Source organism: Rosa rugosa, chromosome 3, assembly GCF_958449725.1.
Source record: "Rosa rugosa chromosome 3, drRosRugo1.1, whole genome shotgun sequence".
Classification (NCBI taxonomy): Eukaryota; Viridiplantae; Streptophyta; class Magnoliopsida; order Rosales; family Rosaceae; genus Rosa; species Rosa rugosa.
In genome coordinates, this window is record NC_084822.1 from 9841326 (window position 1) to 9868593 (window position 27268).

A 27268-nucleotide genomic window follows, 5' to 3' on the forward strand; every position below is an offset into this window, starting at 1 on the left:
GAGGATAAGTTGGTGTGGTTGGATTCTTCTGATGGGAGTTTATCTTTATCTATAGCCTATGAGTTAAAGAGGAGTAAACAGGCAATTGTTATTTGGGATAGATGGGTTTGGCGTCAATGCTTTCGTCCTCGAAACTCCATTACTTTATGGAAATTTCTTCATTGTAAGCTTTTAACAGATGATCTCTTACTTCAGCGAGGCTTTTCTTTTGCTTCTATGTGCTCTCTCTATCAGGCATCTGCTGAGACAGCCCACCATCTTTTTTTTGAGTGCTCTTTCTCTATGCAAATCTAGTCCACAATTTTATCTTGGTTTAAAGTTAATACTCATTTCCTGGATATATACACTTTCTTCTCTTACCCACTGCAACATGGTTTTGGTACTCAATTGCAATTGCTTTGGTGGGGAATGATGGGAGCTGGCTTTTACTCTCTTTGGGACGCTAGAAATTCTATTCGTTTTGATGAGCGTCACTTAACTACTGCTTACTTGATTCACTCTATCAAGCAGCAAATTCGAGAGGTTGATTCTTGGGGTTTTGGAATTATGCGTAACTCAGTAGATGAGCTTTGTATTTGTAGTGCTCTTGGAATCAGCGGTAGAGCCTCAAGAACACATCAAATTCGTGAGGTTAATTGGCATGCTCCTTGTGCTTTTCAGTTAAAAGTTAATACAGATGGTGCTGCTCGTGGGACGCCAGGCCTCGCGGGCTTTGGAGGTATTTTTCGTGATCACTTGGGCAATTGTATGGGTTGTTTTGTTGGTTCCATGGGTATTGCTACTGCCCTTGAAGCAGAGCTTCAAGCCATTATTCATGCCGTTTTAATAGCATCAGGAAAATGATGGACTTCTCTCTGGATTGAGTGTGATTCAGCAGTAGCAATTCACTTTCTTGCCAATAGAAATTGCTCAGTCCCTTGGCGTCTAAGTGTTGATTGGGTCAATTGTTGTACCATTCTCTCCTCTATGCAGACTCGTTTTTCACATATTTATCGAGAAGGGAATCAAGTGGCTGACTGCTTAGCTAACTATGGGGTGGATCATGAGGGGCATTATTGGTGGGACTCTTGCCCTCCTTGTGCTTCAGCTGCCTTTGTTCACAATCTGCAATGTTTACAGAATTTCCGTATTAGCTGAATTCTAATGTGCTTGACAGATTTCATGCAAACGTGGTTTTCGCTGCATGGTTGCTATATTCATCAGTCTGTAACTATTTTAGCTCAGTGCTCACTTTGAGTACTTTATTTCTTTTTGTTCTCAGAGAGGTTTTGGTTCTTGTCCCCCTCTCTCTTCTTGTGATTTTTTTTCTTTTATTAATAAAATAAAATAGAGGGACGGGCGGTGGGTTCCCGGTTGCGATGGCCCCCTTTCTTTCGAGATTGCGGGTGGGTGCCAGTCACCCCAAATCGGCTGTTGCAGAGGAACTAATATCGCCTAATCCTCTATTTAATTTAAAAAAAAGAACTATATTAGTTTTTCTCCAAGTAATAGCATGTCACTTCTGATAAATATTGCAGCATTTAATTGTTATTACTTATTGTCTCTGACAAATTTTATAAATACATGCATGGTTTATAAGTACTTGCTATTGATGTGTTTTAAGAGTCGCTAAGCAGGGCAAATGGAGTTAGAAGCCCACTTCCTATGAAGTTACTCAAAGAAGTATAGACAAAATACTGTGAACTCTAATTTAAACTGTTCTTGAATTGAAAATTTCATGTCATATTGCATTCTAAACTCAATGCTTGACTCTTGATTTTGTTTGGATATCAAAATAATACATGGTTAGCACTGCACATGGGGTGCCCAAGTTGCTAACAACAGCACACTGTCGTGTCCCCTTATATTGCTGTTAACGTCTGTGCTAGCTTGGCCCAGTGTATTGTCCTTTTTCTGGGGTAACAATCAAAGAAGCTAGTTTATTTACGGCTGCAGGAGAAATCTTGTTGCTCATGATCACTTCAGTTGTAATTGATGGAAACTTGAGTCGGTACCTCTCCTCCATCATATGTTTGGTCGAACACCTAGTCTATCTTTTTCTCTCTGCATAATTTGCTTACAGGTCTTGACCTAGTTAACTCTTAATGTTATTTTGTTGGATTGTCAATTAAGTTGTGATATGTACCATGCTATAGAGAAAGTACTCTGTTTTGCTGAGTTGGTTCAATTTGGATGGGAGGATTGGCCTTACCTTGCACTGTTCTCTTTGTTTGGGTTTTTTCTCAACTGTTTCCATTCTCTTTGTATCGAAGTAGAAAACCTCACGGAAAGCCCCAAACCGAATGGAATATGTACATACCAGCCAACAGGAATTGCTAGTGAGTGCACGCACCCACACCAACCCATGTTTTAGGGGCTAGGCTAATCCAAGATCTTTGAATCCAATGCTACTGTCCCACAACCAAAATCCGAAGTTCCGAACCAAAAGCCAGGTCTGAAGGTGTTGTGCATTAAAGACTCGAAAAAGCGAAGCCACAAACTCTCCCTGACTTACAAACTTTAGTCACCAAAACCACTTAAGTCAGCCATAGCACATTCCACCAATCGTCCCTAGGGGCAAGAGGAGGAATCCATGAAAACACAAAGATAAGTTAAAAATATCAAGAATAGACCCCCAAATAGGCCTCCAAAAGCCGAGTACCGCATCACCAAACCACCGAGATCCCCAAGGAGAGATTAGATCGACACCAAGGATCTAAGACAGGAACAGGACTTGCCGTCAAAACTGTAGACAAGGACAAGGCCCTCGTCCGTGCTTGCAATAAGTGTCAAAGAAAGAAAACGCACTAAGTTATATGCGTCATGACATTGATCGCCTTATCAAGTTCAATTTATATTCTATTGGTTCATACGTCTCTCCATATTATGAATGAAATCGAATCCACTCTCTTCAAAAGATCGAAAAGGGAAACTGCATGCAGTTCATACAATGATAACACCAAGAGAAACACAAAGTATAATCCTTGCAAAAGTAGCTTTTGCTCTATAGATTACTGGCTTTAGAAGAGTACTCTGCTTCAAACGTAAGTTCGGAAAAGTGAAGAGCTCTAAAGATGGACAAACCCACTTGACAACTTCGCATCAAACTGTTTCCACCAATCCTTTTCTCTAACTGTGACAAATAGAATAGTGTATCCACTACCAAATTAAAATTAGGGTGCTTCTAAATGTACCCAGCAGAACTCTATGTACACCCAGCAACCTATTTATATTAAAAATATATAAATAGAGACTCATGATAGTATTTCAGGATGTTCTCTAGTTGCCTATTGTAATCAGGGGTTTTGGCTCAATGTCCCCCCTTGTATTCGACAGTTTCATTAATCAAGGCTTGAGGGCAGCCGCACCGCCCTTTCTTCAACAAAAAAAAAAAAAATATATATATATATATATATAAATAAATTTTACTCATTTTCCCATTAAGCCCCCATCGCTAAACATATACCCAGAATTTTTTTTTTCTTCCAAAATCTTATACCCAACACAACGAAAGCGCAGAGGCTCCAAATCTCATCAACCTCGTCATGACTCTCTCTTCAGCGCAGCACGATTTGAGCAAGCCGTCCATGAAGTTCGATATGCCGGAGAAGCTGACCGCCGTCGATTTCTCGGCGAAGAACCGATCCAGGTCCTCAATGAGGATCACCGACTTGCTCGTGGTCTGTAAAAGAAGCATCTTCAACTCCGAGTCGTCTTTAACCCTAGAGAGGTCGAGATCGTAGACGTCGTAGCCAAGGAAATTGGCCATGGCGGCGACGAAGAAGCTGGATTTCCCGATGCCGGAGGGGCCGTAAAGCAAGAAGCTAAGCTTCGCTTCCAGACGCGGCCGAGTCGGTTGTAATACTGCTTGGCTTTGAGAAACGACTCCAAATCGGAGTCCTCAATGGAGGTCAATGAGTTGAGATAAACGGTGACCTTGCAGTACAGCTGATTCTCCATGAGATGAAGGCTTATCATATGGATTTGCACCTTTCTTCTATCTTGAAAGAAGTTCTTTTGCTTTAATTGAATTTAATTGAGAATCAATTGAACAATAACTCAAGTATGTTTACAATTGAAGCAATTAACACCATATAATTTCTCCAGTTACCCATTCCTACCAAAACATCTATCTCGAAACTTTGAGTTTCTAAGTTCTAACTGATGAGAAGAGAGAGGGAAGATGTTGCTGGGTATGTTTTCAGGAACATTGTTTTGTAAGATAAGGGTATTTTAGAGAATTTAGCTGGGTTTAACTATATATTATTTAATATAAATAATTAACTGGGTATATTTAGAAATTTACTGGGTACATTTAGAAATTATCCCTACGATGATTTGACCTTTTTTACCAAATTTCTTCATCAATGAGTTGGACACAGGTAGTCTTCTCGTAAATTTTATGATCTGAATGTCAGAAAATAAAGTGGGTACTCGAAGTTATCATTTGCAAGTGAAAATAGCGAAGAGTTTTTTGTTGGGTTGCAGATAGGAACACCAGCATTGCTTTCCCAAACTTTATCACATCCTTCCCATTATTTCCAGTGTCTTCTAAAATAAGAAAAGAGAGCTTACTCAGAGTCGGAGCTATTTGGCCATGAAAAATCATAACCTCTGTTCACTTTCCATATGAATGTCAGACTAAACTTTAGTTGAGAATCATACTAATGTAAACGAGAGGTCTGAGAATCAAAACCCTCCTTTTCACCAACCACTATTCAACCAAAATGAAAATTTACATGATTCACTTCTCAAAATGTCCAAAACTTACAGATTGCGCATATAAATCTCACGTCAAAAATATGATTAATATTAAGCAATGCACAGCACTATACAACTAGGCCAATTAGTTTCGAATTAAATGCTCTAACTTTAACAAGAACTTAAGGTAACTCTAGATGCATGCAATCAATCAACCACCAAAAGTTACACACTTTCAGCAAGCTCAATATCATTGGTTCCTTGAAGAATCTATGTGATAAGAGGGGAAGCCAGCTCCTCTTGTCTATTCCTTAGTTCTGTTACAAAAGGTCCAAATGTAAGTACAAGTGTGCAAGTGGTTCCTAATGCACTTCCCCTACTGTACATATACCCACTACTTAGTTCCAAAGAACATCAAGAACATCAAGAAGCCCCAACAGGAAGACACCCACATAGATACTATTGTCCAAAAGCAAACACTGAAAACTTGCAAGCAAAGATACCACCCTATCTGGATTGCTAATTGCTTACTTTTTCAAACCATTATTGTCAATGCTCTGGGACCCGAATGGGACCTCCCCACAAACAATCAAATCACAGGGCAGTTAAATATAAAAGAGTATCTACTCTTGCCTCCACTCACTTCACTAATATGTTAGGAGCATTCATTAGGGCTCTGAATCTTACCATTCACTCACCTCCCACTCAAAATTTTACATTCTATGGCAGATGCATTGGTTTAATCTTTAATGCAATTCATATTTCATACCTACTTGACATAAAATGAATTGCTAATTACTGCACTGGTCTGGGGGGTAAATAACAACTTATGTACTATATGCAGAGCAATATATGAGTAAGACTGTAATTTGACCACCTAGAACTTACTCTTCATAATTATGGAGAAGAACTTCACAAAAGATAGGAAAACTGGAGACAGTAGCTTATAATGTAAAGATCAGAAATACTGCTAATATGCCTGAAAATTATTCGAATACTGTGGTCCATGATACATAACCTAGATATTCCTATTCAGAATAAGAACAGTATCATCAGTCAGTCACTTACTCACTCACTTATGCCATCTTAACCCCACTCAACTGTTTAATACTACAAAGAGGCCAACATAGTAAATTCAAATAACAAAGTGTGCAGTCGGTGGATAAGAAGCAATCGTGGCAGGCACTTCAGATAAATATGCAAGTATCATTTGATGAAAGACTTTTAGGATTGTCAACCTTGTGAATTTTCAGTTAACCATCCAGTGAGTGGGGTTGGAATCAATTACGGCTTGCCAGCAATTATCCTTATATGTCCAAATTGACATAGGTGTCACCCTCTTAATATTTTAATAATTTTAGTTAGCTGATACTTTTTTGTCTTCCTAAAATATCCCTGCTCAGTCACTTTATTTTCTCCTGCTGTCTAATCTCTCTCCAACAGTCCAACTCGATAGAAAAGAACCCAGCAACAAACTTTAAAAGTATCAGACCACTCCTCATGAATGGAACTCGAGTCATCAACCATTCAACCATATACAAAATCAGCAACAAACTTTAAAAGTATCAGACCACTCCTCATGAATGGAACTCGAGTTATCAACCATTCAACCATATACAAAATCAGCAACAAACTTTAAAAGTATCAGACCACTCCTCATGAATGGAACTCGAGTTATCAACCATTCAACCATATACAAAATCCCTTGATTTGAAATGCAAGAACCAGAATTGAGGAAATAACCATGTGATTTGAGGAACTAAGACACATTCGCTAGCAGTTAACAGGAGTTTTCATCTTGAAGAACATATTGCAGAACAAAAGTAAATTGGTTAAAGCTATGAGAAGAACACCAAAACCGGGAGATATAAACCTACCAAGTCCAATTGACATCGATCTCTTCCCCAGAACCCAGTTCCATCCACCACCATGACCAACCAAAGATTCAATTTCTTTCTGACCCATATTTCCCACAATCCACTCATCATGACCCCAGGCCCCCTCATCATTTGATTTCTTCACCCCACATTAAACCAACCAAAGATCTCAATTTCTTTCTGAACCATATTTCCCTCAATTCACTCATCATGATCCCCGGACCCCCTCATCATTTGAATTCTCCACCCAGACTATTGTAAAGTGCACCACCAACATAAAAGAACCTTCCAACCTGACCCTTATACTCACACAAGTATGAGAAACTAGGTTTAAACAGAAGGGTTGTACTTCATTGTTGATTAGTTCAGACAATATATCGCTGCGGTGAGCATCGTGTCCATAAGGGTTGTACTTCATTGTGGGTATGCCAAAATTATGAATACAGTTGTTCATAATCCTCCAATAGAGCCATCATGGCAGAAGAACTGGAAAAGCCCAATTCGAAGTGGCTCAGTGCTTGTGGCTTTCATTTAGTTTGATAAAGCAGTTTCGTACCAATTCGAAGGTTTTAGAACGTGCCTCACGCGCAGAGAGAAGAAAAACAGAGGAAAGCGAGTTCGATCTCTCCCGGCCAAGGAGGCAGTCTTGGAAGGCCAAGAGAGAGAAGGGTTGTTGTTCTGAGAAGTGGGTCTAATGTAGGACGAGAAAGAATGGGTCCGATTTAGTCGGAAAACCATAAAAGCAAAGAAGCGGAGTAGAATCAGGAAGAGTGATTGGAAAATAGGTAACTCACGCGTAATGAGATTATTAGCCGCTGGAATATTCAAGAAGATTTGGTTTTGGACCTTTCGGGTTACTCGTATAAAAAGTCAGGTTTTGATTGTGAATCAGATTTGGTCAACTTTTGGCCAGAATGTCAATTTGAGACGCATGATACCTTTCCAGAATGGGAACGACGAGATCTTCAAGACTCACTTTAGTGAGCCCTATTAGATTTAGGCCAAAATATATCGTCTTAATTATCCGATTCGGGATTTAATAATTTTAGGCTAGTTTTACATTTGTTTTAGAATTCTTTTATTTTAGGTTTTTAGTTTCCTTTTAAATTTGGATTCTTTAGGATTTCTTGTTAGATTATAATTTTAGGTCTTGGATGCCTATATAAGCACCATCATGTTTTGTATTAAAATCAGTTTATCAAATCAAATTTAATAAAATGAGAGATTTTTCTCAAATTCTCTGGTGGACTCCAGATTTATCTTTTTAGGGTTTATTGCTTGTAAACCCTGGTTATTTCCGACTGCGTCAGGTGGTATCAAAGCAGGTCTTTCCTGTCTTTCTTATTTACCTCGATTATCCATGGGTGACGAACGTACTGCCCCAATTACAAGAGCGGATTTGGATGCCCTTACCGCTCAAATGAAAGCTCAGATTGCTACCATGAACGCTCAAATGGCAGAATTTCGTGGGTTGTTGGAAGGAAGGAACAACAACAATTGTAACAGAGGCGGGGAAGGACAACGTGCTAGGGCTCCACATAGGGGTGGAGGTGATGTTGATCATGATTCCCAAGATCTCATAACCAAGATTGATATTCCTTTCTTTTCTGGTTACATGAGCGCGGAGGAATTCCTGGATTGGCTTCTTGAGGTTGAGAGATTCTTCAATCTAACAGTTGTCCCGGAGAATAAGCAAGTTAAGATGGTTTCTCTGAAGCTGAAAAAAGATGCTGCTTATTGGTGGGATCAGTTGCAGAGTTCTCGTCAGAGGCAAGGAAAAGAGCGTGTTCGAACATGGCGGAAGATGAAAGGTCTTCTTATAGAAAAATTTTTGCCTAGAGATTTTTCAATCAAGAATTATCCTCCTAAGGTTTTCAAGAAGAAGTTAGAGTCCAAGTTTTCTTTGCCTGTTGAGATTAATAGTTTAATTGAAGAAAAGCCAGAAGAATTTCTAATGGAAGAAGCTCCACAAACATTCATGGATGAAGACCAAGAAGAGGTTAAAGATGAAATTGCTTATGTAGACATTGTTATTAATAATGAAGAAATCTTGGAGCCTGAAATAAACCATTCAGAATCAGATGTCATTCAAGAATGTGATGTAGGACGAGAATGGGCCTGACGCAGTCGGAAGTAACCAGGGTTTACAAGCAATAAACCCTAAAAAGATAAATCTGGAGTCCACCAAAGAATTTGAGAAAAATCTCTCATTTTATTAAATTTGATTTGATAAACTGATTTTAATACAAAACATGATGGTGCTTATATAGGCATCCAAGACCTAAAATTATAATCTAACAAGAAATCCTAAAGAATCCAAATTTAAAAGGAAACTAAAAACCTAAAATAAAAGAATTCTAAAACAAATGTAAAACTAGCCTAAAATTATTAAATCCCGAATCGGATAATTAAGACGATATATTTTGGCCTAAATCTAATAGGGCTCACTAAAGTGAGTCTGAAGATCTCGTCGTTCCCATTCTGGAAAGGTATCATGTTACGTCCCGAACCCAAATTCACCCGTTTACTAGTCATTTGGACGGTAAACGACCTTTACTTTCACTTTTACTTTCGGTTTAGTACTTTTAGTGGCCCTAAAAGTCGACTTTTTGTTCGGGTCAAAATTTGAGAAAAGTTTCTTCACGAAAGTTGTAGAGGACGTTAAACCGAGCGCGTGCATAAGTGGTTCGTAAAAATCGGAGCTCGTATGCGAAAGTTATAAGCGAAATAGTAAAGTTACTGTTTACGGTTACTGTTTATGGTAAGTTTCTATAAATAGCTAATTTACTGTGGTAAGTTTCCATTTTTAGAACTTACCGGCTCTCTCTCTCTCTCTTCTCCCCCGACCCTTTCTCCTCTTCGGCCCGATTTCTTCTTCCTCCGGTTTCTTCCTTCTCCGGCCGACCCACGACGGAATCCGGGCACCGGCAGGCTCGCCTCCTCTCCCTTGTCACGCCTGGGGTGGTGTTTTGCGGTGGCTCGACCGGTGGAGCTCGGAATTGAGCCGTGAAGTCCACTGTAGCAGTTGGAGAGTTTCGTCGATTTCCGGCGATTCCGGCCGTTTCCGGCCACGAAATTGGCATCGAAGGTTCGGTTTTCATCACTGATCATTTCCCCTATGGCCTTGTGTCACGATTTGTTGTGTAGATGTCGAATTGATGAATTGAAATTTTAGGGTTCTTGAGGAATTTCTGGGCTTGTGTTCACCGGCCGAACTGGAGCTCTTTCAGGTAAAATTGGCACTTGTTGTAGTTGAATGAATGGTTGAGTGTGTTGAGTAGATGCTACTGTCCAAGTTTGGTGGCCATCGGAGGTGGTGGCCGCCGGCGCGTGGGGCCCACGCGCCGCCACTGTTGGTGGCGCGTGGAGGTGTGTTGAGCAGTGATTTAATTCCAGTTTTTAGTCCATTAAATTGTATATATGTTGTAGAGCTTGTATATGAAGTTTGGTGAATTTTGGAGGAGTTTGGAATTGTTTGTGATTTTTCGAAGTTCGGTGTTTTGTGATGGAATTGTTGGAAATCCGGCCGTCGGATTTTCCTCGTTTTCGTTGTGGAATATGTTGATTGAGGAATTGGTGTTGTGGAAGAGATTTGGGTTGAATTTGAGAAGTAGTGAAGATAGGGATTTTCGGGTTTCGTTTAGGTTCGTAATTATTTATTCGAATTGTCGTTTATGGAAATGTACTTGTGTACAGGACGTTGTTGCGAGCTATGGCTAGATGAAGGAACTCGTTTGTGTGGTCGCCAATAGTACTGTGAGTGGACGTTTGTTTTTGAATATTGATGCATGCATTTATTTTTCGAATTAATGTTTTATTAATTACCATATTATTTTAGTTTCGGATACGATTTCGGTTTTGGAATATTACTTGGATTTTCCATCATGATTTTTGGAACGTGAGTTTTATTCGCTTGGATTTGAACTTGTGATTTAAGTGATTTTCGACGAATTATTTTCCGAGGTGATTTCCGGAAATTTATAATACATTTCTTTTCGTCGATATTGAGAATTTTGAATATTTTTCGAAATGGGATTTCGATGGAATTTGGCATTTGGAATGTCTTGTTGATGATTTCAGATTTGGTTTATGATTTCGAGAATATTTTTGGCGTGCGGGGTCACGTCATTGGCATATGTATTTTCTCGTGAGATGATGGGGAAGCCTTATTGATTTTCGAGTTTTCAGATGGTTTTTACCCGCCATACCTGGGTCGTCATATTTATTGCTAGCTAGCCTATTAGTACTCCTCCCTGCTTACTATGTGTTTGTGGGTGAGTAAGAGCAGAGCATGGGATGCTCCAGAGTGTGGGACACTCCGACCCGAGCCTGGGAGGCTCCCTTCTTGTATGGTGATAACTTCTTCCCCATACTTTTTCGTGACTTGACTAGCGGGGCTAGTCCGTTATTTTCGTAACCAGCGGGGCTGGTATGTTTTCACGAGAATTGTGGATTTCGATGTTATCGTAACCAGCGGGGCTGGTCTTATTTTCTTGAGAAACGAGATTTCGGTTTACGATACATGATTTTCGAATGTTTTGACTAGCGAGGCTAGTCGGTTTATCGTTTTGAAATCCTTGGATTTAAAGCTAAATGTGTTTTTCTTAAATGTTGCATGCATCGTGTTTTTAAAAGGAATAAGTGTGGGAAAGTATGAAATCCTTTTTCTTTTAAATTGTTTATTTTTGTCCACTCACTCTAACGTTTTTCGTGTACTTTTCCCTGGGCCCTTCGGTTTCAAATGCCCAGTTTGCAGGCGCTATTAGTTGAGGTCGGGCGTACATGGTTCGAGGCATAGTTGATGAATTGCTTCCGCACTTCTTTGTTTGGCTCTGACCTATCGTGGGTTACTGTTTTGGGTAGTCCACTTTAGTGGTGACTCGACCAGTTCCCGGTAGAGTTATCTCTAAGGTGGGCCCCGCAGGGCCACCTCGGATTTCAGGGCGAAATTCGGGGCGGGTCCTGTCATATCATGCGTCTCAAATTGACATTCTGGCCAAAAGTTGACCAAATCTGATTCACAATCAAAACCTGACTTTTTATACGAGTAACCCGAAAGGTCCAAAACCAAATCTTCTTGAATATTCCAGCGGCTAATAATCTCATTACGCGTGAGTTACCTATTTTCCAATCACTCTTCTTGATTCTACTCCGCTTCTTTGCTTTTATGGTTTTCTGACTAAACCGGGCCCATTCTCGTCCTACATTAGGGTCTGCTGTGTTGTTGTTGTTGTGAGTGTGAAGTGGGTCTGAAGAGTTGTTGTTGTGACTGTGACTGTTGCCTGATGCTGGTTTTGACATCGCTGAAGTAATTGGAGAGAGAGGAGGAGTCGGACTGGGGATTGGGTTCAGTTGGGTCGGTTGAGTCGGATGGGTCTGAGGAGGAAGTGGAGAAAAGGTGAATGAGAGATGGGTTTGTGAAGGTTCGGTGGTTGGTTCTCAGTCGGAGAGCCATCATCGTTGAAAATGATGAAGAAGAGAGATGGAAGGAGTCGAAAAAGTTATGGCTGTAAGGGCAATGTCGGAAAGAAATTTAAGGAGAACAGAAAAAAATATTAAAATATTAAGAGGGTGTGTTGTTTTTAAAAAGGGAAGTGCAAATTTCACTCCCCTTAATAAATTGGTTATTGTTTTTATTGTTGTTCTTTTTTGTTTATAGGGAAATTAGTCCAAATGGTACCTGAACTATCTCGCCTTATAAACTTCGGTATGTCAAGTTTCAGAAATGTCAGAATGGTATCTGACATTCGTATCCCGACCGAATATATGTACCTAGGGCCGTTAGCTCCGTTACGGAGATTGCCAGCTGACAATTTTTGAAGGGCACTTTCGTCCTTTCGTATTTTAATTAATTTTTTTTTTCCTAAAGCATTTTTTCTTGTCTCTCTCTCTGTTTTCTCTCTATTCTTTCTTATCTTCTTCTTCACTCTTCTTCTTGCTCGCTTGGTTTCCCAGCCTTTGCTCTCTTCTCGTCTTCTCTCTGATTTTGGATTTTCTTGCCGAGTCACTATCTTCTTCCTTCCAAGTCCAATTCCTTCCTACCAAGACAATCCCTCATCCTCTTCTTTTCCAAGCCCCTCTCGTTGTTTTTATGCCACCCATTCATCAAATCTCATTCCCAATCTGCAATCTGCTATACCTTCTTCTCTTCCTCTTCTCCGGATTTCTAATAGTGCCCGTGACGCCTCCACCCTCATCCCCCAACTCGAGAAAGTGCCAACCAATTCCCAATTGGGACTCATTGCCAAACAATCCATGGCCTGTTTCAATTACCCATTTTACGCGGTGTCTGCTCCTCCAGCTAGTCCAATTCGTCACCCACAGTAACTCCATACTCCTCCCACCATTTTTGAATGTGATGAGTCTGATACTTCGACTGTTGAATCTGGCCAATGGATGAACTTTCAGAAATTTGCAACAGCCTTGTTCGGAAGGCCGACCTATCTTATGAAACCCGTCACTACTCAACAAAACTTGCCGGCCAATGGAATGGCGGAGATGGGGAGAGGATCAGAGTTTGAATTTCTTGGGGGAGAAGTGAAGCCTTGGGTTGGGGAGAGGATTCACGAGGTGGGATTGGATGATTTAGAGCTCACACTTGGCAACGGTAAGGCTCAAAGTTAAGCCTAAGATAGTAAGCTCAGTATCAAATCTTCATCAGCAATATGAAATCCCCAATCCAAGTCTTCGAATTTCAAATCCCTAATTCTACGAATTTGAAGAAGATGTGTGTGTGTGTGTGTGAGAGAGAGAGAGAGATGTTGCTGCTTCTTGACATGGGTGGCGAAACAAAATTAGGGGTGCTGGGTGCTGTGGCGCTAGTGGTTCAGCAGCGGAGGCTTGGACTCAAAACTGGTTGGAATTGACCGCGAGCCGTGGATGGGCTTGAGGAGGAAGAAGATGAGAAGATGGGTTAATCGGTGGAGTGAGGACATGGCTGGGATTAGTGAGGATTGAGACATAAAATGACAAAAATACCCTTCAAAAATTGCCAACTGGCAAGCTCCGTAACGGAGCTAACGGCCCCAGGTACATATATTCGGTCGGGATACGAATCTCAGGTACCGTTCTAACATTTCTGAAACTTGATGTACCGAAGTTCATAAGGCGAGATAGTTCAGGTACCATTTAGACCAATTTCCCTTGTTTATATACTTAGTTTTATTTATGTTGCTTGAACTTTTTGTTAAGTAATTGGATTATTGGACTTATGTTTTGTATGATTGTTTGAATATTATGTCTTCAATTGCTTGTTTCATTGCAATTCCATCATTTTATATGTAATATTTATCAAATATATTTATTAAAACCATGTATAATTATATATATATATATAACATATTATTTTAAAAAAACGTATCGTATCCTGTTTTTTTTTTAAAAAACGTATCCACGTATCGCATCGTATCACACCCCGTACCCCATACCCGTGTCAGTGCATCATAGATGTAAGGGGGAAAAATGCACAGACAGTGTCTGGACACTTTGAGGACTGTCAAAGTGATACCTGAACTTTAAAATATATCAATGTGATCACCTGGACTTATATTTTCTTATCAACGTAGTACCTACGTCAACTTTCCGTCATAGAACCGTCAATTTTGACCACGTGTGAGTCACGTGAGGCTGAAAATGAGGGCAAAAAAGACTTTTCACCCCATCATCCTAAATGGATTATCAAAATTGAAATTAAAAACTAAATAAATTATTATATTAAAAATAAAAGTTGAAAGAAATTTTTTGCTTTCTTCTATTAACCCGAAACTCCATCTCCAAATCCACAGATCAGGTGGTGTCTTCCGGAGTTTAGATGAGATTAGAAGCTGTCTTCTGCTTCTTTTGCACGACCTCATGAAGTCTTCCTCGTTGTTCATCGGAGGTAAAGATCAAGGTGGCGCGTGACTTCACGGTAGTGGCAGCTTTGAGGAAGGAATCTTTGATTGAATCCGGCGGGAGTGCGCAGTCTTCGAGGAGGGGAGGGAGGATGTGGTGCAGTAATCCGGCAGATCAAGATCTCAACTTCATCGGATTATAGGAGATTAACCTGCCTTGAAGCATCAAATAAAGATCGTTGCTGCACCTGGGCTTCGAAAGCAACCTCTTCCTGGCCTTTTTTCGATCGCCTCGACGCTCTCATCGGATCTAACGTCAAGAAGCCCTCGCCGCCGGTCGTTGTTCCGCTGCCGCTGGCGTACCGGAAGTCGTCGCCGGCGAGGCCGGTTGTGACGGCCGTGGCTCTGCCGCAGAAGAGGTCGGCGTCCGCGGCGGCGATGAACAAGGGGTTCTTCAGGATGAATTACTCGGCGGTCGCTGCTGCGCGTGGCGGCGGCGGAGAACGACGACGACGACGAAGAGGATGAGGAGGATGAGGAAGATAACGACGACGGGGATGAGGAGGCGGAGGTGGAGAGGGAGAGGGAGAGAGACAGCGACGGCGAGATTGGAGGCGGCGGAGGAGAAGAGTTGAAGAGATTGGCGAGGGCAATAGAGAGGTTTGGGGAGGTGTATCAGAGAGTGGAGGCTGAGAAGTTGAGGCAGATGGTGGAGTTGGAAAAGCAGAGAATGCAATTTGCTAAGGACTTGGAGGTTCAGAGAATGAGGATGTTCATGGACACACAGGTCCAGCTGGAGCGGATCAAGCACGGCAAGCGACCCAGCTCTAATGGTGAGCCGAATCTGTCAGCTTTCTTCTGTATGCTATAGGATTGTTTTTTGGTTTCGTCTCTGAGTATCAATTTGTTAGTTTTCAGGGTCTTGTTGGATTTATATGCTCTTGTTGAGAAGTGTTGCTGATAATTGAATAATCTATTCGCTTCGAAAGCAATCTCCCCAATTCAATTTCAAAGAAACAAGCTTTCAAAGTCCTCGTTTAATCTCCTCTCCTCTCTATTAGGGTTTTCAGAAACTGATTAGTCTTTAATGGAGCTGATTTAGGCTCTAATTCTCCTCCTTTTCTTCAATCCTCACTAAATGTTGTATTGGGTTTTGATCTTCTCAAAAGATAATGCAAAAGATAGCCACGGATTTACAAGGCAGTGTGGTCAATTTGAATGCAAGCTCTTGATCAGAGGAATAGCAATTGCAGGGCAGAGAATTGAGAGTGAAGTCGGAGGCCGATCGATTATGGTCTTCTGGGTAACTGATGATGAATGAGAGAGGAGAAGAATTTTTTTTTTAATTCTTCATTTATTTCTCTCTCTTATTTATAAAACCATTTAAATTAATTATTTTATTCATATTAAATCATAAATCAGATTAATTTTTTTTTTTTGAGGGGCACATCAGTCATTTTGCCCTCATTTTCAGCCTCACGTGACTCACACGTGGTCAACTTGACGGTTCTGTGACGGAAAGTTGACGTAGGTACTACGTTGATAAGAAAATATAAGTCCAGGTATCACATTGATACGTTTTAAAGTTCAGGTATCACTTTGACAGTCTCAAAGTGTCCAGACACTGTCTGTACATTTTTCCCTAGATGTAAAGTAGGTCTCATCCTTTGAGAACAGAAGAAAGGAGAAAGATGAAAGTGGGGAATCCTAAGCTTTACCAGGGCAATAGTGAAGATGACCTAAGCATTGTCCCCTTGGAGCACCAAGCATCAGAAGATAGGGGCCACAGCATAGAAATGTGATAAAATAGAAAACAGGCATTCTCCACTTTACATTCTAATGCTTCTCTCCATTTATTTCCTCTCTTCTTTGATCTAAAACTCTTCAAAGAGACTTTGCTTAACCCAATTTCATCAACTTCCATTTGACATCCTCACCAAACTAGAGTTTTGAGAGGAAATGATCTCCCACGGAGAAGCAGAAAGCGAGATAGTACTAGGGAAAGAGCAAAACAGATATTCAAACAGCGATGATAACAACGAAGAAACAGAAGATCTTAATCAATGAGAGTGGCTGAACCTGAGCCTAGGTGGGAATTTGCTCTCAACAGAAGGAGACACCGACTCACAGTCAAGACCAGCTTCAGGCAAGGTTTACTCCTGTAACTTTTGCATGAGGAAGTTCTACAGCTCCCAGGCATTAGGAGGTCACCAGAATGCCCACAAGAGAGAGAGAGACGTGCAGCTAGAAGATATCAATCTCAAAGAATGATGGGTTTTCCCTTCAATACTTCAACACTTCGATCGCTCAACGTACAGCCCCATTCACTTGTGCACAAGCCGAGCAGATACGAAACTGCACTTGTAGCAAGATTTAATGATGCCAGTACAAGGTTTAGCATGATGCCTTTCACACTTGACGACGTAATGCATTCAATGTGGCCAGGCAGCTTCCGCTTGGAGCTTGGATCCACAAGTATTAGAGCCACAATCAGAGCCATGCAACCTCGACTTAAATCTTCGACTCTGATCCATCCACCTGCTACGCCAGTTTGGAATATTCCATATATGACTTTCTATTGGAACTTTGGCAGAGGTCTAAATGATTTCATTTATCAAGTACAGAACTAAAGTAGGTTAGAGGCCTACTATGGTGAATCATCCTATGTTTTGTGTGTGTCCCTAGGATAGACACGGAGAAGTTCCTACTGTTTTATGCATGCAATAATATCAAGTGCATTATATTTCATATCTAAGTTTTATGAGAATTTTGTCCTGATTTTTTTTACTAGTAGTTTCCTTTATCTAGGTGCAAACAATATTGTCCCCCTCCTCTCGGCAAAATTGTTGCCTAAGAGCTTCCCCCGCTTTGTATCACGTCAGAGCTAACACTAGAAAGCTCTTGAGATTGATTGATGCATAATCAGATTGACTAACTCAAAGATTTTAAAAGTAACATACTCGGGAAATATCATATTTATGTACATATGTAAAAGCTTCAGTAGGTTGTATGCAAGGTAAAGATTCCACATCTAGGTTGTAATCCAAAACACTGAGTTTTGTAGTTAAACAACCTGACTTAGGCTTCACAAAGAATCAAAGTAAATGAGAATCAGGAGATTTTGCCCCCTAAACATATTATACTACTCTCCGGTGCCTAACATTCCTTTTCCTGTACGTTCTTTTGCCTTCTTAAAAAGAGTAACTGTAATTCTTAAATGCTATCACTTCCAGCAAAGGAGGTGATCCAAGTAATACCCTTGCCAACAGTCTAAGCTCCCAGAAACAACACAACTTTTAAAGAAGACATCAATAATCTCGATTAATCATTTTCCTAAAGTGACTGCTATATGCCAAATAGAATATAATTCGTAATGCATGCATATATATCTAAGTGAACCCTTACATTCAAAATGAATGGAAAGTTGGAAACTCCCCAATTAGGAGTACTTGAACCTACAACCAGTCAGATAATAGCTGACTGCTCTACCACTGAGCCATTGAAGAACCGTATGAGCCTGAAGTTCTTTTTGGTTCCACTTCATGCCTCAAACTGGCTGTATTTCATTCTATACATCCACATTCCAATTTCGGTTATTCACTAAGAGGTTATATTTCTAGTCTCTCTTTCCATTACTATATATAATGGAAAGAAGAATAGGATATAACAAACTGAATTGCAAAATGAAAGAAAATGCAGTTGTAAGCAAGAAGATAGAGTAAGAATATAAAGGAAGGTTCAAAGAAACTTTTACATTCAATAGGATCCACCACAATGAGAAAACATTAAAATATATCCACGTGCATTAAGATAATTATTTACAGTGTTACATGTTACTAGATACCTTTAGCTTATGGGTCTTATTCATGACCACAGGAAGCCTTTGGCTGATGATACTTGGATCATTGTAGGCAGCAGCGTCAGAAGGGTATCCCTTCTGCATTATTTAAATTAGAAAAAGAGAATGAGCAAAGGAAAGACCTTTGTTTTACGACAAATACAAGGAAAATACTTACGATAAAATCGTCTTTTCATATTACAGGAAGGAAGGTGTAATGAGAAGTATGATAATCAGGAAATATTAGACACCAAGTAGCATTTAGAAAAAATCAATGGCCAGTTTATTAAATATCAGTTAGCTGATTAACCATGTCAAAGTCTACCCAATAAACCCGCAATGAAGATAATAAAAGAACGCCATGTAGAATAGCATTGTATCTTGCTTCTACAAAATCTTTAAGCAAATATCTTGCTATGCTTAGTTAACTACAATATTAGATTTCAGTAGGAAACAAAGCTTGACTTGAAGACAAAATTTACATCCACAGGTTGACAAGATAAACTCCTTACTTAAAATCCAAATTCTATACAGAACTTGAGAAACAGATTGCAGAAACTGATTTTGCAGTTTAACAACAGACTTCCATTATTATGATTTACTTATCTTGCAAATCTTTGATATTACATATGATGTAGGACGAGATTTTAGCCAATTTCAACAAAAAAATCTCAAAAAGAAAGAAGCGTCTTCACATTAAAAAGAATAATTTGAATATTAGAAATTGGTATTCAAATAGGCTTCTTAATGATGGAATTAATCATAAATTACTCTTTTGGATATATCGGGATTCTCGAGCAAAATCTTGATTGGGATTCCAAGCGTAATATTCTTTAGTATCTAGGATTCTATTTCCGATTTTTATTTAATCAGATTTCCTAGTTTTAGTCTACAATAAATTGTTCTTTATGTTTTCTAGTTGTATTAGGTTTATGCTATGTGCCCTATATAAGGCACTTCTTAGATTGTAATTTTCATTCAAGTTATCAATAAAAAAACCAAATATTAGAGAAGTTTCTCTATGTTTCTTACGGCTGTGCCCGTAATTGCTAGTGGATTCTAGCTTATCTCATATGGCTTTCGACGCTTGACGGAGCCTCTTACTATCGTGTTCACGCTTCCCGCATCATTTGGTATCAGAGCGGGTATCCCCCGCTCCTTAGCAGACGACGATCCAAGGGAGAAGTTCACTACCACCAACCTTAACGACGCTGGTCGTAGAGTATCTATCAAAGAAAGTTTCGTTGAAGAGGAACATGCCAAGGGATTTGCCCTAGGACAACCTCATCAATCTAAAAAAAAAAAAAAAAAGAAACATGGAACGTTGGATATTCACAACACCGGATTACGATGACTTCCGAACTACATGTATCATCAACGACAATGTATGCTCGGTAATAATTGACAGTGGTCTACGAGAGAATTTTGTAGCAAACAAAGTTGTGGATTATTTTCAATTACCGACAGTGAAGCTAAAAGATCCATACTGGATTCCATTTGGAGAGGATGAATATGCACAAGTAACAGAGGTTTGTAAAGTTCCTGTCTCTATGGGAAAATTTATAAAGAAGAGATTACTTATCATGTGATTGACATGGACGACACTAATGTGCTTTTTGGAAAACCATGGCATGAAAGTGTCAAAGGTGGTTATTGCAAAGACAACACATATTTATTTAGGTGGGAGTCGCACAAAATTAAAATCAAGACTGGAAGGAAGAACATCAAGAATGACCATCCTGAGGTGTGTGAAAAGGAACATGAAGAAGCCACTTTGAAGATTGAAGAGAAACTCATTAAGGACAAGGAAGCTGATTCATTCATCACATTGATATCCATGTCATGCATGCCTAATTGTGTTCAAGATCAACCCAAGGAGAAGTCAATGCCCATTCCTTTTCAAGTGGAGGAGTTCAAGTTTCAAGATGCTTATTCTAAACTTGTCTACGGTATTGGATTCATGGTGATACCTTTTAATTTCGAGAATATTGAAGTTGATGGCTTATCATGTTTTATTCCTACTAATGATCGAGCTGCATACAAGAGGAACTCGAGGTCGAGTTCTTTTCAAGTGGAGGAGACTGATGTAGGACGAGATTTTAGCCAATTTCAACAAAAAATCTCGAAAAGAAAGAAGCGTCTTCACATTAAAAAGAACAATTTAAATATTGGAAATTGGTATTCAAATAGGCTTCTTAATGATGGAATTAATCATAAATTACTCTTTTGGATATATCGGGATTCTCGAGCAAAATCTTGATTGAGATTCCAAGCGTAATATTCTTTAGTATCTAGGATTCTATTTCCGATTTTTATTTAATCAGGTTTCCTAGTTTTAGTCTACAATAAATTGTTCTTTATGTTTTCTAGTTGTATTAGGTTTATGCTATGTGCCCTATATAAGGCACCTCTTAGATTGTAATTTTCATTCAAGTTATCAATAAAAAAAACCAAATATTAGAGAAGTTTCTCTATGTTTCTTACGACTGTGCCCGTAATTGCTAGTGGATTCTAGCTTATCTCATATGGCTTTCGACGCTTGACGGAGCCTCTTACTATCGTGTTCACGCTTCCCACATCAACTTACTGACCTAAGGATAAGCAGATTGCCAAAATTTATCCAAATTAGAAGATTGAACGGTGCAAGAAAGAACTCTGTGATATAAATTCCATCTGTTAACAAAATCTGAACGATTGAACTTTGAAGGACTTCATAACCTAATTAGTTAGACATGCCGAACAATTAGAGGATCAAACTTTATATATCTTTTCCTAAAAGAATGCTTCAACCAAGTATTTATCCCTAAAAAGTTCCTGGACCTGGCAAGTCATTGTTTTACAAAAAGCCTGTTGAGTTTCCATAAGTCGCATATCAAAATCATTTTGGGAAAGTAGGGGAGATTCACAAATCAGAAGCATAGTTTTGTTTCCACATAGTAGAAACAAACTATGCTTGTTTGACAGTGAGCATAGAACTTGAACTTACTGCAGCCAAAGCTTGAAACCTAGCTTCTCTCCAGCAGCTCTCTCGAAGAATAATGGGATTTACATTATCTCCAAAAGCACAGTGCATACGGGTATCCCTTAATCTCATAAGCACTCCATCAACTCTAAGCTGCAAGAAGATCTCAATCAGTGAGTTTCAATATCAAAGGCAACAGAAAGAAGCAGTGACTAACATTTATTATATAGTTACCAAAAAGCTTCAATTAGTTAAGACATGTTTAAGCTTAAAACAGAGTTTCCTGAGAGCTTGTGCCAAAAAAGTAAATACCATAAAGAATGATATATTGTAGGGTAAAATCTTTATATGGTACCTGAACTATCACGAAATGTACTTTTTGGTACCTACAAATTTTTAGGGAGTCTAGTGGTACCTGTATTATCCCTCCGTTAGCCATTTTAGTACTTCCGTCAATTATTCCGTTAAAGTATGGGTAAAATCGTAAAACACCTATTTTTCATATTTCTTTTACAAATTTTTGATTAAACTAAATTAAAATAAATTAGACTAGGTTAAAAGAAAGACCTAGAATTGAATTTAGTGAATATCTAGATTTATCTACCATCTCTATTGATTAATCCTATTAATTGTTCGAGACAAAATTAGTTATCTCCAAATTAGTATATATTAAGTTTTCATAAAAAAAAAAAATTAAACAAAAATAAAAGTACTTAAATTAATTGACCCAAGTGTCTTGTTCACAGTGAAAAATTAATTGGGTATTATTTATCTTTCTTTTATATGTCAAAATATTTTTTAATTATAGATATTCAATATATTAAATTTTATAATTTTAATTATGAATGAATAGATTATTTTACCCTTACTATTTTACTCACATGAGTGTCACATGACCGCCACATAGACATTTTTAACGGAATAATGGACGGAGGTACTATAAGGGCTAACAGATGGATAGTACAGGTACCACTGGACTCCCTGAAAATTTGTAGGTACCAAAAAGTGCATTTCGTGATAGTTCGGGTACTATATGAGTATTTTACCCTATATTGTATTTGGTTAATATAACATTTAGGTAGAAATTACAAGAACTAAGAAGATTAGCTCACCCAAAATCGTAAGAGAAGAAACCAACCGCTCGGCATGACTCTAGATTCAAAAGTAAGATATAAGTACGTCCTTCCCGTCCTCAGATTGTTGAATAAACCAAATAAAGCCACCAGAAAAGACTTACCACTTTTACAGTTAGAAGAGACACACCATTATCCGCCAATTCATCTTCTAAATACTGGTTACTACCCTGTGATTTAGGTCCAAAATCAATTCAGTCCCTGAACTTCTAATTTCATCAAAAACACCCATGTATTTTCAATTTTGATCTAATAGGTCCAATTCGTTAATATTCTGTTATGGGTTCAAGTTATAGTTGGATTATTTGTTGAAAAACTATTTATTTGATAGATTTCTAATAGTGGGACTCACTCCTAAATTGATTATGCAGGTCACCTCAACACCATATCATAAAACATAGGCCATATATGAGTCACCTCAACAAGTTAAATGACTCAATTGTCAGAAGACTAACAAGTTGGACCTATTAGATCAAAGTTGAAAGTGCAGGGGTGTTTTTGATGAAATTAGAAGTTCAGTGACTGAATTGATTTTGGACCCAAACTACATGGTATTAATCAGTATTTAGCCAATTACTCGGGGTCTTGAAAAGAAAAAGTAAGGGAGAACTTTTGATTCAGACGATAGATTTTTTTTTTTTTCCCATAACTGACAGACAAAAGGAGCATAAAGAGTACGTAGTACGTGTGTTTGATCGTGTTTAGAAAGGGAAAAAAAGGGAGGGAATTGTACTTTGTATGATAGATGAGGGGGTGAAGCTATTCAAAGATATGATAGATGAGGGGGTCAAGCCAGATCATGTAACCTTTGTATCTCTCATGGCAGCTTGTAGTCATTCAGGTTTGGTCAATGAGGGTGAATTGTACTTTCATATGATGCAGAAAGAGTATGGAATCAAGCCTGGTTTAAAGCACTACGGCTGCATGGTAGATTTACTTGGCAGAGCTGGGCATTTAGACAAGGCATATAGTTTTATTAAGACTATGCATGTACAGCCTGATGCTTCTGTTTGGGGGGCACTACTTGGTGCTTGTAGAATACATGGGAATGCTGAATTGGGGAAAATTGCTTCAGAAGGCTTGTTTGAAGTTGATTCGGAGAATGTGGGCTACTATGTTTTGTTGTCAAATATATACGCAACAACCGGGAAATGGGAAGGTGTGGATAAAGTGAGATCTATGGCTAGAAACCGCGGACTGAGGAAGACTCCCGGGTGGAGCTCCATAGAAGTTAACAATAAAGTTGATGTCTTTTATACTGGGAACCAAACGCATCCATTATGCGAACAGATATACCAGAAGTTGAGGGAACTAACTGAGAAAATGAAGAGCCTTGGTTATGTTCCAGACTTCAGCTTTGTGTTGCAGGATGTCGAGGATGACGAGAAAGAGCATATATCCTCACCAGTCATAGTGAGAGATTGGCGATTGCTTTTGGAATCATTAGCACGCCTCCTAAAACTCCCATTCGGATCTTCAAGAACCTGAGGGTTTGCGGCGATTGCCACAATGTGACGAAACTCATATCAGTAATTACGGAGAGGGAGATCATTGTGAGGGATTCAAACCGTTTCCACCATTTCAAGGATGGAACGTGCTCTTGTGGGGATTATTGGTGAAAATGAGAATCAAATAGAACAGTTGTGGTATGGTCAAATGTACAGAGGCTTGGACCAAAAAAGAATATGTACAAGAGGCTCCAACTGCAACCAACTGATGTTTAGATGTGAAGGGAAGCCAGCAACAAACAACATTAGCTGTTGATGATTTGGCCTCCACCTCAATTGTGACTCATTCGCAATTTCCAGCTTGTTTCCAGTCACATTGCTTCACTTTGACATCATGAGAAAAGGAAAAGAGAACCAGAATCTTACTAGTCTTTGTTTTACAGATAGTTTACTTGAATAAAATAATTCTGCTCTGAGGTGGCAACCAACTAACCTGTTATCTATAACAACCTTTCACCCCAAATCCACTCCCCCTAATGTAAGATCAAATATGGACATAACACATATCATCATAAAGTAATTGATGATTAGCTTAATATCAATCCTAGTTTAACATGGATACAAACAGTAAATCAATACTAGTAACTTAATGAATAGTGTATCAATTCATTAAGGATAGTAATCCATTGCTTAGTCGACAAGAAAGGCTATAAGTTGTGATACATTAGGAATCTAATAGTGAAACCTAAACCGACAAGGAATGCTTTAATGGGAAGCTTCTTGAGGTTTAAGTCTCATATATATACAGATGAATTGGTCCCTGATTACTACCACGACTATTGCATAAGTTCTGTCCATTGAGAAGCAAGTTGGTAAGTAACAGAAGACCATATTCAGTGATCGTGTTTAGCAGCTGCATAAGATGGAATCCATGACAGTGATTGCTGAAGGTAAGCCTTAATCCTATTATGATTGTTGTGCATATGTTGTGAGCATGTAACTATGGTTTTACAATTGGTATCAGAGCATAGGCTCACAAATATGAAAAATCGTTTTAGGGTTTTGCAAAACAAACATAAATTTTTTTTTTTTAAGGGTTTTTGCTTTACGGGTCAAGTAACTGATCAGATTATTGACCAAGTCACTGGTCATGTAACTGATCAGGTACCTGACCAAGTAAGTAACTGACCAGGTAACTGACCAAGTAACTGGTCAGGTACCTGATCAAGGTAAGTTACTTAAGTCGACTGCTGCATCTGGTTAATTATAAAATTCACGCTTCCGCTATGATTTTTTAGCAGCAAATTGGGGAAAAAGCAAAAACAGGTTTTTCTGTGAAAATTGTTTTCGATTCATAGCATGATAATTAAGTTTTGATTGTGCCCAAGAACCCTAGTTGCATTCCCGGCGTGCGTTAGGCTAGAGTAGATGGTGACCGGATGAAATTTACAATTTCTTGATTGTTCTGTGGTTTCTTGGAATCGAATCAATTTTGGTTATGCTTGAATATGCATGTTGAATTGATTGATGATATGGTATTGTATCTGTGATTGTGTAAAATTGTATGAAGATCAGAAATCTCCCAGATTTTGTTTACACGTTAAAGTTGACAGATACAAGAGCTTAATTTTCTTACAAGGATGAATCTGGATAGAATGTAAAGTAAAAGAGCTCATATGTTTTGTGGTTTTCTGTTGGCACAAGTGATTATGATGCACAAAGCATCCTTCATTGATGTTGGCAGAAAACATTGATCAGGTACGTGTAACTGGTCAAGTAACTGACCAAGTAACTGTATCTGATCGAGTAACAAAACTGAAATTGTGTTTTGTGTTTTAAAACTACGCTTCAATTTTATCTTCCAAAGAAGTGGTCAAGTGTGGTTTTAGAATACAAAACAGCAGTATGCATGCTTGATGAAAATAAATTCGGATACTTAGAAATTTTTCTTCTGTCTAAAGATGTGGATAAATTTCTTTGGATAACTTGTTTTCATTGAACATGGCATATTGATAAAGAACTCCAGGATATTAAGTTTCTGCTCAAAAGTGATGCTTAATATTGTTTTTGTTATGGACTGACATGAATGCAAGTATGGTTGTTTAGGTTTTCTGTATGTTCTTGTTTTGGTTACTTAAAGCTAAATAAAACACAGAAAACTTAAATATATTTTCTTTACAAACTGAGAACTCACTCGAATTTTTGTTTTGCTCCTTAGATAACTCTTACATGAACTTGAACAGTGTCTTGATGTTAACTGGAACCAACTATAGAGCTTGGCTAGACTCTGTGGAAAATTATATGGGAATGCATGAGAACATAGACTACTGCTTTACTGAGGATAAGCCTGAAGAGTTAAATGAAAAGAGCACCAAGAAAGATACTGACCTTTACAAGAAGTGGCATAGATCCAATAGAATGGCTAAGAACCTCATCAGAACATCTATGTCTAAGACTGTCAGGGGAAGTATAGAAGAGCCTGAGCTAGCATCAGATTTTCTGGAACTCATAGGTGCTAAGTTTAAAGAAAGTGAAAAAGCAGAAGCAGCTAGGCTAACCAAGGAGTTTCATGATTTGAAGTACATGGGTTCAGGGGGAGTTAGAGAACATATTATGAAGATGATCAATATAAATGGCAGACTCAGGGAACTCTTAATGGGGGTTAGGGATGAGCAAGTAGTGCATTATGCACTACATTCCTTGCCTAACAGTTTTAGTCATCTTAGGACCAGTTACAACTCTCAAAAGGGAAACTGGACTCTAGATGAACTTATATCCATCTGTGTGGATGAGGAATCTAGGATCAAGGAAGAAAAGGAACCTGCTACAACCATTAACCTCATTGAGAAGCCTAAAAGGAAAAAGCCCCAGAATAAGCTCAAGCCTACCAAAGCCATAACTAAGAGTTCAACAGCTGTAGTGGCCAAGGAAAACAGGCCATTCAGGTTCAAGTGCTACTTTTGCAAAAGAGTAGGACACATGAAAAAGGACTGCACTGGCTATAAGAACTGGTTAGCCAAAAAGGGTAAGATTTTTTCTAATACAGTTTTTTCCTTAGAAATTAATCTTATAAATGTTGAACCACAGTCTTGGTGGATAGATTCAGGCTCACCTATTCATATTACTAATTCTTTGCAGGGATTCATAAGGAGGAGAATCCCAAAAAGTGATGAAGTGAACCTGTGTGTAGGAAATGGCATGAGAGTAGCAGTCAAGGCTATTGGAACCTTAAAGCTCGATTTAGGATTAGGAAAATTATTAGTTCTGGACAATGTTTTTTATGTACCTTCCATGAGAAGGAATTTGGTTTCAGTTTCTCTTTTAGTAAAATCTGGTTGTAGACTTGTTATGGATAGTAATGGAATTCTTATTTCTAAAAATTCTGTTCAAATTGGTTCTGGTGTTATTATGAATGATTATTTACAGTTAAATTGTTCAATGGCTCAACAAGAAATTTTACTTGTTGAAAATAACACTAACAGTACTAGCACTTTAACA

The 27268-nt window shown here is 38.8% G+C and overlaps 1 protein-coding gene and 3 pseudogenes across 2 annotated transcripts; 3 read left to right on the forward strand and 1 right to left on the reverse strand.

Annotated features, from left to right (window-relative positions):
• Nucleotides 1-4773: 4773 nt before the first annotated feature.
• Nucleotides 4774-22468, reverse strand: LOC133735139 (TIP41-like protein). 2 transcript variants are annotated; one of them, XM_062162552.1, is made up of 4 exons: nucleotides 22302-22468; nucleotides 21214-21342; nucleotides 18234-18326; nucleotides 4774-4997 (listed from the first exon to the last, which is right to left on the reverse strand). In XM_062162552.1, the coding sequence occupies exons 1-4, from the start codon at nucleotides 22335-22337 to the stop codon at nucleotides 4992-4994; spliced, it is 264 nt and encodes an 87-aa protein (XP_062018536.1). In that variant the 5' UTR covers nucleotides 22338-22468; the 3' UTR covers nucleotides 4774-4991. The 2 variants fall into 2 exon arrangements, with proteins under 2 accessions (XP_062018536.1, XP_062018534.1); XM_062162550.1 differs by lacking the exon at nucleotides 4774-4997 and having other exon boundaries at nucleotides 18127-18326.
• Nucleotides 14498-15479, forward strand: LOC133735613 (trihelix transcription factor ENAP1-like; annotated as a pseudogene).
• LOC133741219 (zinc finger protein 7-like) lies at nucleotides 16083-17228 on the forward strand (annotated as a pseudogene).
• A 559-nt stretch (nucleotides 22469-23027) lies between the features above and the next one.
• LOC133740952 (pentatricopeptide repeat-containing protein At4g33990-like) lies at nucleotides 23028-24292 on the forward strand (annotated as a pseudogene).
• The last annotated feature ends 2976 nt before the right edge of the window (nucleotides 24293-27268 follow it).